This window comes from Mya arenaria, chromosome 2 (genome assembly GCF_026914265.1).
Source record: "Mya arenaria isolate MELC-2E11 chromosome 2, ASM2691426v1".
Taxonomy (NCBI): Eukaryota; Metazoa; Mollusca; class Bivalvia; order Myida; family Myidae; genus Mya; species Mya arenaria.
This window is the reverse complement of record NC_069123.1, coordinates 18,630,679-18,643,070: the sequence shown is the minus strand read 5'-3', so window position 1 is coordinate 18,643,070 and position 12,392 is coordinate 18,630,679. Positions and strand designations below refer to the sequence as shown.

General features: G+C 35.1%; 1 protein-coding gene across 1 annotated transcript; it reads right to left on the bottom strand.

Moving 5' to 3' along the window:
• Positions 1–6,827: 6,827 nt before the first annotated feature.
• On the bottom strand, positions 6,828–9,653 carry LOC128224338 (glutathione peroxidase-like). Its single transcript, XM_052934157.1, has 5 exons — positions 9,421–9,653; positions 9,018–9,131; positions 7,960–8,103; positions 7,492–7,685; positions 6,828–7,200 (listed from the first exon to the last, which is right to left on the bottom strand). Exons 1-5 carry the CDS (start codon positions 9,613–9,615, stop codon positions 7,119–7,121), a joined length of 729 nt encoding a protein of 242 aa, XP_052790117.1. The 5' UTR covers positions 9,616–9,653; the 3' UTR covers positions 6,828–7,118.
• Between the last annotated feature and the right edge of the window lie 2,739 nt (positions 9,654–12,392).

Sequence of the window (12,392 nt, the reverse complement as noted above, 5' to 3'; positions counted from 1 at the left end):
TGCGCATGCGTATATCGACCGACTATTCTCGTGTTTTTATCTGATTGGATGATGAGATATGTGATTTACATGACATCGTTATGTTGAAGGTTAAACTACACCAATATTTGTTAAGTACGAGTCTGTAACACGATGCTACGAACAAATGTCGTACATAAAAGAACACTGAATGCGCATTTACTACATAATTTATATTTATTTATAACTCTTTACTGTAGAGATACTGTAGAGATACAATGATAAATTGTATCAAGTTAAGCAGAAGCAAATCATCAACTCAGGCTTCAAAGTATTCTGTAAATTGTAAACATTCATGTTTTCTTACAAAAAGTTGCAACGCCAAAGAAATCTGTTTACTAGTCATGGTACACATGATATTAATATATTTGTTATCATATTTTGAATGAGGGTATGAGCACATGCTTAAACATTCTAATACTCTGGTAAGTGATTGAAATAACCAGGGATGACGTTAAAGATCGAATCAAACATGTATCCCCTACCCTGGTACCATTACATGGAATAGCAGCCAATTAGTCATTGCGCAGTAAATTACTGCGGGACAATTTTAGCTGACATGACCTAAAATGGCTGCATGAATAAATAGGCTATAAATCACTGACTTGTACTCTGTGTTTCTTATCTTTAAAATTTCCTACAGGTATGCGCGTGAATATGTACCGATTTTTCAAGTGCAGTGCTTTCCTTTGACAAAGGGAAATAACCACTGCGTCTGACCAGCGACCAGTCTAAATGAAAAAGGCAGCGAATAGAATTGTTAACTATCGTTCGTCTGGCTGACAATTATTTATTAAAACATGTTTCATATCGATTGTTTAAATATTCACGGACATCAAAACGGTTTCTTTACAATATAGATTAAGGGAAGTTGAAAGAAATGTGTTTTTGATACGTATTCACTTTTCTTACACACAGGCATCTGAATCATTGTTTGTCACTTAAATTTTGTTTAAAAACGTTTCTTTTTTGTATATCAAAGACACTAAATATCTTCAGATGTGTTGTTAATCTCATTGTATGTACCCAAAATGGTTTTAAACAACATTTAAGTGACAAACAATGATTCAGATGCCTGTGTTCTTACAGTCTCACAATTTTACTTGTCCAATGAAATGTGTAAACATGTTTCCCTATACATACAGCCTGGCCGCGTCTTATAAACAATATTGAAATCAATTTGACCAAAACACCTTATTGTGGACCGATTCTCAGTAAGGTTTTCTTATTTAAAGGGGAATAGTAAATTAAAGTTAACTGTTGACAAATTACATGTTGTTGTTTTATTTTAATGCATTATTGTTTAACTCATTTGACTTTATGCTTAATTTATGTACTGTTTAAAACATATCTGCGATATTTTGACATCTTTTTACTGGGGATTTTTTTCACGGATTTATAACAAGTAGCATTTAAATAACCATAATATTATATTAACCCATTCCGTGATGTTAGTATATTATACAGTACAAAGTGCATATTTTAAAAAAAATCAATATTTTTTCACATATTCGGTATTATAATTTTTAGTAAGGAATTATAAGATTTTTTTTGATTTTTTTTTAAAAATGATTAAGTTTGAAAATCCGGTGCCAGTGTACCAACCCTAAGTTATTGAGCAATAACTTTACTATCATAGTCGAAAAGCGACATACCGGACGCTGTACAAAGCGTTGGTAAAGCAAAGATGTAATACGATTTTGGACGTTAAAGCTGCACTCTCACAGATTTTTGACAGCGTTTTTATTTTTTGTCTTGGAACGAGCCAGTTCTTGCGAAAATCCATGGACACCAGTTATATAAGACTGCTGACAAAAAATCAGTTCACAGATTTTTATATTCAAGTTCAAAAATTGAGGTTTTATGCTTTTTCTTAAACCGTTAGTAACGGTTTCAGCCATAAATCATTAATTTTCGAACGGAAATATGAAAATCTACGATCTGATTTTTTTGTCAGCAATCTTATATCATTGATTTGCAGATTGCGGAACCCTTCAACACATGTTCATATATGCCCAAATATTGTCCTTTAAGCCCACGATTTAAAAAAACAACAACAACGTTTGCAACGCTATTCAGCAAATGTAACGTAATTGGTTGATAGTATAACGTAATGCCAACAATGTATTCAAGAAAGGTAATAAAATTCGTCAGCGTATGTACAAGTCCGTGTGGGCAAGTGGAGGTGTGATCCCAGTAATTGGCACCACAAAGGAAGGTGCGCTTAATGCTGCGGCTCTTAAATTATTCCCTGGCCATTGAAACATTGAATCGTCTATCTAAAAACAAAACTTGCACGTGTTAACAAGGAATACAAGGTATTAGATACATACATGTACTCTCTCAGAATGCAGACCGAAAGAACGTCAATATCAGATCATTTTCATAAGATAGTAAAAACAAATTTAAATTATTTGGTGATCATATTGTCAAAAATAACTTAAAAGTCCTGGTAAAGAATGCAACCAAACCCTACTTGAATCTCCCAAACGGTATCATTATGTACTAACGGCAAAACAGACCTTTTGACCTTGATCAATTGCAATTCCAACTGTTATGCAGCCGCCATTGAAACAGTTCAAATGACCATTTTAAATTGAAAAATTGAAATTTAGATTGTAATAATTTCACGAAAATGTCTTTTCTGATTCCGTATCTTTGTTAGTATGTTACTTTTATCTCTCGTCGAAAGTGCAGATAACTATTATGTATTTTCCATTCTTTGAATTGTATACACCTTTTTAATCTCATTATTAATTTATTTAGATTCATAGTATCAATAGTGCATTTGCAAGCATTAATTTCTTTACATTCTTTTCAGATTTATAATTTTATGGAGCTCTACTCATCTGGCAGTGTAGTGAAATCATACGTCGTTCATTGTTTGATATGTTTAATCAATTGGCGAGTGGTAGATCACAAAAAGAAAAAAAAAACGCATTTGTGAAAAAATTTGATCACAATATCCACAAACTCCATTGCCACTGGTATCGAAGTTCACAAAACTTCTTTTGTAATTTGTAAATTTGACCTAGTGGCAAAAACTGAGTTGACACAGGGTGTATTTCAATTTTAACAGGGATTCACAGCAAATAATCGATAATAACAAACAGCATTTTTTATGATAAGTACACATACGTTTGTCGAAATTGCAAACATTTTTTCTATAAACAAGAGCGCCCGGAACGAATCGAATGCCAAAGCTTGTCTGCCAATGTAAGATATTCTTCAGACGAAAAGGATCAAGTTTGATACTTATTACAGCCAGAAGAATTGGCAACAATGCGTATCCAATTCCATTTGAATAGCTTGAACCGTTTATAAGTTATGACCAAGGTTGAATATTTTGCGCGCATAACATAAATTTATATTTCCTATAACACGCATACAAGTTATTTATTTCGTCAATTTTGTTTACTTTAACCCATTAGCTACATCGTTGACACTTCTGTGTCCGTTAGCGATATAAAGGTAATATCCTGTTTTGCCAACCATGCAACGCAACAGGATATACATTTGCCACGTAGAGAGGTTTCAATGGCTGTTGACGTGAATGTTTAATTACTCTGGCGATCTATATTAAAGGGACTCGATCACGTTTAATAGGGTCAGAGATTCATCTTTTTTTATTTCGTGTGAAATGTGAAGATGGCATCACCAAGAGTTCAAAGGAGAGCTCTATTGTTAATAATAACATGTATTTCAAATGTGACTGACGATCGACATTGTATTTTGCGAAAAACGTCAGTAACGCTATTGTTATTTCAATTATTTTAGGCGTGTATTTACATAAATCTGCTCAAATGACTACATATCAGTTACTGTTTGATGTTTGTTCATAAAGGTCAGTACAATAACCAAATATGAACAAAGTTTAAAATATCGGTGACATGATAAAGCCCCTTTAAGCAAAACTCGTAAACTAACATACATTGATTGACATACATTTTGTGGATGCAAATCCTTCTTCAATTACAAAAATTGAAGTGTTCAGGGATGTACAAAGACTGAAAACTCCAAGTTGAATAGTACCATGTTTGATAGTGTTTCCGTCTATATTTATATTATATATATATATATATATATCAAACAACTATTTGTCAAGGTCCGACGAGTTGTTATGTTGTAAAAATGTTGCTTATTTATTGTTGGATAGCATTGTGCTAATTACTTAAGCGTCAAGCTCCATATTCATATATCTTCCGACATGGGAGTAAATGTATAGACGGAAACACTATCAAACATGGTACTATTCAACTTGGAGTTTTCAGTCTTTGTACATCCCTGAACACTTCAATTTTTGTAATTGAAGTGTTCAGGGATGTGCAAAAACTGAAAACTCCGAGTTGAATAGTTTTGTTGAAACGTTTTGTATAAATTTTGTTTTTGAATTTCCCCGGGAAGTTTGGTATTAAGAATCCAGAACAGAGCTCTTTCTAGGCGACAGAAGATGCCGAGGCGGTGTGAAGTCGGCAACGAAGCACAAGAGTATCCTATCATTGCGATAGACCTTGAACCCCTGCAGTACTTTGAGGTCTTCGACCTGGTCGATTATCTGTATTTGAGAACGATTTGGCTCGTAAGTGCTGGAAATTGAGTTTACAAGGCGCGATTGAAACAAATATCAATGTGAGGGGACACCCCAACCCAACCCACCACATCCGAGGCCAAAATATCCAATACCTTCCGAGGATAACATGTTTTAAACACTTGAAAAATTGATAAATTTATGACTGCTGCCATTCAAATTAAGTACACGTTATAGTTAATGCACCAACAATCTGAGTTATTGGATGTCTACACGATCGCTTGGTGTGAGTGTATAATTTCAATCAAGAGGAAAGTGGGTGTGAGCCATGCTGTCAAGTGTCACGGACAACTTTCAAAAACTAGCCTGAGTTTAATTGAATAACGGACTATTTATACACACGCAGCTCCGCCTTCTTAATTGCTACCGTTCTAATGTATAGACGAAAACAAAGAATACAGTATCTACATGGTACATTGTTCTTCGAAATTGTTCAGCTAATGTAAGGAAAACGTAGTTATATAATCTCATGATTTGCAACGGAGCCCATATTTAGCTGCATATATATATAACCTACTCAGGTCTCACCAATTTGACTTGGCCGAGAACTACTACTTTTATCTCCACTCTTCAGGACAGTATTCACTATCTACTAGTATACCTTTACTATATCTTTTCACCCCAGCATTAATATAAAAAATAACGATATCTTGATATGTTTGTATTTGTTGTCTTGTATGGGTAGGTGTCTCGTGTTTGGAATTTGTTTGGCTATGACCCCTGTGCCTTTAAGCAGGATATTGGTTCAGTTTTAGATGACCGTGCTCATCCTTGTAGTTTCTATTGCCGTATTCATATTTTGCTGGCCACACAAAAGGAAAGCCAACAAATGTTAGGACACACATATTCGTTTAGCACATATTGATTGTTCAATGGACTGCTCCTGTATTTCATAGCCATTATGTTGACCAGTATGAGAGTGTCAATAAATTTTATTCTGACGTTACAAATAATATTGAAAAAGTTTATGAAACTTGCAGCTATGTCATTGATATGACGTCATGCCTAGGTCGACTCGTTGACGTACGTATGCACTCTGCTGTAGACATGGACGATAGTGAGACGGCCATCGTGGCTTAAGTCAAACAAGTTAACTGATTGTAGTAATCGTGAACTTATTCATATAATTCCTATAATGTTTAAACTTTGATCGTCACATTTGAAATGAAGTTTAAACATGATAGAAATTATATGAAAATGTTCTAACGAAGTGTTTAAATAAGAACGTATCATAAGTGGCATATTTATTTAATCGTAGCATGCTTTGTTTAAGACTGCGGATGCAATTTGTTTCTAAACACAGAGCCATAACGTACAACCTCTTCCAATTGTGCAAGCTGAGCAGCGGTTCAAATACATTTTGTCAATGGGTTGTGATGAATTCAGACTATTCTTCTGAGCAGTTTTTTGTTTACTTTCGAAAAGTAATATTTCAATATTTATGTATCTTTCTTTTCGCGCTTTCATTTAATGTGTAAAAGAAGTTAAAAACTGAATTAACTTTAAAAAAAAATGATATGAAATAAATGTTAAACACAAAGTGATTTTATGTTTGTATATTTACTTTTATTCACAGCTCTCATCATTATGAGCCATTTTTAAGCAGGTTTGTGTATGAAAACAGCTTGTTTTGTCAACCAGCTGAAGCATATTTCATAGAAAAATATTCTGCGACTATGAATAAAGTTGTAGAATGCGACAACCCTCCTATCTTGTTAATACAAAATATAATGGCAGTCGTCCAATAATAATTTTCAACCTCGGGGTGACATTTTACGATACTTCAGGAGGAATTGTGTCTTCTCTATAGTATGCTACATACATCAGCATACTTGAATTGTCCTTAGTACTGTTATAGCGTGGTATCATTAATGTAACGGAAGGTCAGTTTAATAGTATACACTTTTTCGAACCAAGTATAGTGTTCTATAACATGGAAAGATAGTTGGTTGTTAAGAATGAAATGATACTGTCGGTAATTTTGCTATTTGATAGTATTTATGTCGGACTAAAAACAACTTTTTAAATAATTTTTAAAATTTTTAATGTTCCCAATTGTATTGCAAATACAACGGAAACCATAGATGATGGTCGTCTGCAGCGAAGTGTTTTCGAAACCCCATTATCTGCTGTTTTATTATAATTTGCTGTATTTTCTTTACCCATAGGGCAAATGAAAGTAAGAAGATTGGCTTGATATCTAAATAAAACACAACACACCTTTTAGTTTTTTTTGTATCTTTTTGTGCTATAGTTTATCCACATGGCGACGTACATTTTATTTCCTTGTCAAAAACATAACCAGTTGGTTTTACCATGGATAACGAACGCAAAAGTTACACATAGATCCTCCAATATCCGGCCACACCAACTTCCGTTTCTGGTGTAGCCATCATTCTTGGAAGTTATTGACAAAGGTCATAGATGTACATTGCCAAGAAACAAAACACAGACTACAACATAGAAATACTGCATTAAACAAAACAATTGTTTTTCAAATGTGATTGTCACTTTAATAAGGGTTTATTTCATTGCTCAGTTCTTCCTGAGCTTCATGAAGTGCTATGTTGCCCTTGTTCACTTGAGCATCATTTCTGAAATAAAATATTTTCGTTAACCATATTATTGTACATGGTAATATATATAAATCCATAGTATTAGTATTTAATATAGTTCGATTCAATTATCGCATGGCGGCATTGATTTGCGGGTAAAACAAAGGTTCGATAGACTTTTAGATGTTTGTTGAATTCATTAACGACAATTTTAATTCAAATGTTTTACATAATTTCATTGCAAGGGAATATTCTAAATTGGCGGTCCTACAGAATGGCCATATAGCAAAAAATGATTTAAATCAACTCTAAGATTAAAACAATACATACACTTCAACCTTAAACAGCAGTTTCCTGATGTCTTCCCTAATCATGGACAGGTCATGATCGGGACTGTAACGGTACAGTAGGCGGCCTGTCTTGTCCACAACGAAGATCTCGAAGTTCCAGCGAACATCGCTTACTCTCAACGGCGAGTAAAACAACAAGTCTTCAAATGTGTCGCTTGTTGGACCACAGACGGACTGCAATATTAACATAATTATCGATGGTTGCTTTAAGAATACATGCATTTAATACTTTAGCTGATATATGTATTTCGCAAATGTCTTTTTAACCAAACGGCAGTAATTACATAAATTGTGGGTGCAATACACGAACAGGAAGTATATTGCACCCATTGAATGTATGCGTACCTACATGTACACGTGCACGTGATGTTTCCGTACCATCAATGTTGACAACACTACTTGCGAATTTAATAATATAGCTAACCGTTTCAATAACTTGCAATTTTACCTTCATGTAAGTGTAAAGTGGATGCTCTTTGTTGCCGTTGACGTCGATTTTCTCGAACATCTGGAACTGAGGGACATACCCTCCGCCGGGCCTCACCCACTTGATACCGTTCAGGATCTCCTCAGCCGTACCTCCTGGCTCTTGCTAAAAACCAAGGTGATAATATAAAGAGCGTTAATGCCCTAAACCTAATTAGTGTGCCTTTTTGTAACTGTTAGTGTTGCACAACACATTCTGGGTTGGCCCATGATTGTGGCTCAATATTTTAAGGAAAAAAAACGCACTACAAATTTGATTAAAAACATAAAACGACATTGAATAAAAAGGTAACGGTTAATGCAGTGGTTAGCGCGTTCGCCTTCGACCTGGCGCCACGGTTTTAAATGTTGGCCTTTTGCGCATGCGAGTTGGATTGATGGGCACTAATCCCAGTGTGTGTATACCACGTGATAAATGACGTCATACATGCTACGTCGGAAGGCAAAAATTTGCTTAAAATGAAGACTTAAATCAAAGATAACTTTTCATTTACAACACCATTTTAAATGAAACAAAGGGCAGTCTATGCCGCTTAAAGAGCCCCGTTTTTGTTTTATTACCAAAATTTGATGAGGTGATTAGTTTCATCAAACACTTCGACAAACCTGTTTCCAAAATAATGTTTTGACAGTGCTCCGTCAGACGGCCGTATTGTGAAAAGGTTTGTCGAAGTGTCTTAAGAAACTAAACTCTCGATCAAAGTCTGGTAAAAGACCGAAGGTGGGGCTCCGTGAGCAGCGTAGACTGCGCTATGTTTCATTTAAAATAGTGAAGAAATAGTGAAGTTATCTTTGTTTAAAGTCTTTTTTCAAATCAAAATATTGCCTTCCGACGTAGCATTTATGACGCAATTTATCACGTGGTATACACACACTGAATTCGGTAAAGTGGATTTCCTCCGAGTACTCCGGTTTCCATGACTAAACAAGTCACACTCTTGCGTAGCTTTTTGTCAACTAGTGTGATTGAATCACAATCGATGGAAAAAAACACAACAATTTAACGTAAACAATGCTCACAAGGTTGAAGTCGTCTGAAGGGAATCCGAGCACCTGGAAGCCCGAGCTCGAGAACTCCTTCATAAATGCGTTCATGCCCAGATAGTGGGGCGTGGTCATACCTCAGTAGGTGGCCTAATGGATATAACAAAATGATATATTTTGCAGTTTCAAAGAACTTCGAGCAATGCAAATACCAGTTATTTAACTAATTGAAATAATAAAAGTTGCGACAACGTGGCGATTAAGTATAAATGTTCAATGTTGTGTTCTGTTTCGATTTGTGTCAGAAATCGACTTGCAAATCAGTTAAATTGCCATGCAATGCGTTTAAATAAAATGTAAAGAAAACTACATGATGAAGGTATAAAAACGAAGAAAAAATTCATTCTACCCGTAGTATAAAGATATGTACTTTACTTACCAAATTAATAATGGCCAGCACACTACCTTGGTATTTAGAAAACTCTATGGTCTCATTACCATAGATATTGGTGGCATTAAAATCGTACACACTTTTCCCTGAATGATCCATAAAACACGAGACCTTCTTTCCACTTGTGTGGACCAGCAACCCCAGGAGAGCCACTCCAAGGAGTTGCCCCTTGAGGAGTATCATTTTAAGGTGTACACCTCCTTTGGTGACACAATCTTGAATGTTTGAGAATATGACTGAAAGTTAAACTTTATATCATTAGATACGGAGATTAGTCACATGCGTTGCTGTTATCTGTGTACTGGTTGTGTCATGCTTAATGTCAACAGCATATCTATTAATCAGAACATCATCTTATTGTTATTTTAATGAATTCTGTTCTATAATTCACTTTTATAAATGCAGTTAAAAATACAGCCCACTCTTTTATACGATCTTGTTTATTGTAGCACGGACCAAAAGCAAGACAAACATCCCTCAGGTTTATAAAGGGATTACTACTGGAAATTTTGCATTGCCAACTTTGGGGAATCCGGTATCTCGAAAAAGAGTTATATAAGAAAAACAGGAGTTAATTGCTCCCACGAATACGGTAATAGGCAGATCCATTTACGTCCTACATATATATTGGAAAACATTGTTTTTGTTACGAGTCTATATGCTTTTTACATTTTGTTTCGGTGATAGCTGTTTCACCTCAGTTTTGACCAAGATGTTAGACAGATTTTATAGAAGTAGATGCAAATGAGACAAGTGTGTACCTTCAATTACTTATTATCTTGTATGCTGACGACAATGTACTCTTTGCAGACAAAGTCTAAATTGTTTTCAATACTTATGTGAAAAACTACAGAAACAAGCTCAGTAGCAAAAGGTTTAAACATAAACCCGTTTTAATGGCAATGGGCAAACGCCAAAGACATAGAACACAGAAAGCCAGAAATCTGACGAAATTTGACGTTAGTTTCGATAACCAAGTTATAGAGATAGTCAAGGAATACAAATATCTAGGGGTATATTTCTCGTCAAACGGTAGCTTTTTATACTGCTGTAAATATTTAATAAGCCAGGCTAACAAAGCAATGTTTGCTCTATGTCTTAGAATTGATAACCTAGACTTGCCTTTTGACATACAACTAAAGCATTTTTATGCTACCGCTGTCCCCATTCTAACGTGCAGATGTGAAATCTGGGATTTCGAAAACCTTAATCCGTTGCAGCAATTTCATTATATTTTTGCGTCGGATTACATATACTAGAAAGAGTACTCCACGTTACATGTTTTACTGGGAACTTGATAGATACCTATGGTGGCATATTAGTGCCGAAAGATAAACTGATAGCGTCCGCGAACTGTTTCATGTTAACCACTTATTTTTCGCGATAACTATCTAGCTATCTAGTTAATATTCGCGATACTTTTTGGTAAGATAAATATCATAAGACTAAAAACAAGCGTGAACGTGCCCAGAACTGCCACCTATTCCCCTTTTTAGCTATACAACACTAACAGGTTAACTATTTATGGTTTGCGAATTCCACTTAATAAGTAACATAATAACTGGTTAAATAGATAAGATTCGTGTTACCACTTAGCTATAAATGCACTTTTGGCTTCTAGCAGTAACTGGTTATCTAGCTATGTTTTGCGAATTCCACTTAAAGGCCTGGTTTAAGGAATGTTTGGCATGCTAATTGCACTGGTGTAACAGAAGGGGCCAATTTCCTGTGTATTCGTTTATTGGCTCAGGGCCATTTAGGGTCCATTTTTATAATAAAACATCGAAAACTGCACAACAAGATACTCAGATTGGAGATCTGGTAATCCAATTAGGTAATAAGATTAAGATAAATTAACAGAGGTTGTGTACAAATACACGGTTTGGGGGGGGGGGGGGGGGGCACTTATAGAAGGCTTTAACTAGACCTTTAATAAGTTACTTGATAACTGATTAACTAGATACGATTCGTGTTACCACTTAGCTATAAATGCACTTTTGGCTTCTAGCAGTAACTGGTTATCTAGTTATGGTTTGCGAATTCCACATATTAAGTTACATAAAAGCTGGTTAATTTGATGAGATTCGTGTTACCACTTATCTATAAATATATTCATACAACTGGTTATCTAATGGTTATCAATCTTCCCCCCCCCCCCACCCCCCTATCACCATGTGCACAGTTGCCCCTCCTTACATGGAGTAGATAGCCAGTTGCTCCGAGAAAGAATACAAAACATTACCATTGCCCTCGGAAAAGAATTGACTAGCCGGATTGCTGGATTAAAGTCATGATTTGCAAAAAAACATGTGTTACATACATTTGATTAACATTCTACATCATACTATAACCATGACTAGTTCAAATGATACTTTTATTATCTTTCACTATTTGCACCAGAAATATATTAACACTGCACATGAATGAAACCTTTACATTTAATCATGCATCCCATGGTTGTGATTGAGATATGGCAAATTAACAATAATGTTATTTGCTCAAACTCATCAGTTTTCATGTTATAAATAACCTTGCCAACTACTGATGGTAGTGTCGATGGGCAGCAAGGGTCTAGGAATTACTCGCGTTCGTGAGCTTTTAAGTTGAGTGTTTGTCATACTGGCTGGCGTTTCTGGCACTTTAACTATGTAACATGTGTGTAAACGTTCATAATGCATAGCCATTATTCTGAATTATTCTCCATTTTTTACAAACAGAAAACTTCACCGTAGTCATCGATTGTATGTGTCTTACTGCTACTGACTCCATTTATAAAAGGAATCCGACCCACAAGAATGCTAGACCTCTGGTATCTCAATAAACGTGAATGTTGAATGTTGATTCCTGGTGACCCCATATAATTTTGTTATCATTTGAATAATTTGCTTGCTGTTTACTAATATTTTCAATACAGGACTCAAAGTACAGTACACATTAAGTCATTACAGTGTTTATATTAG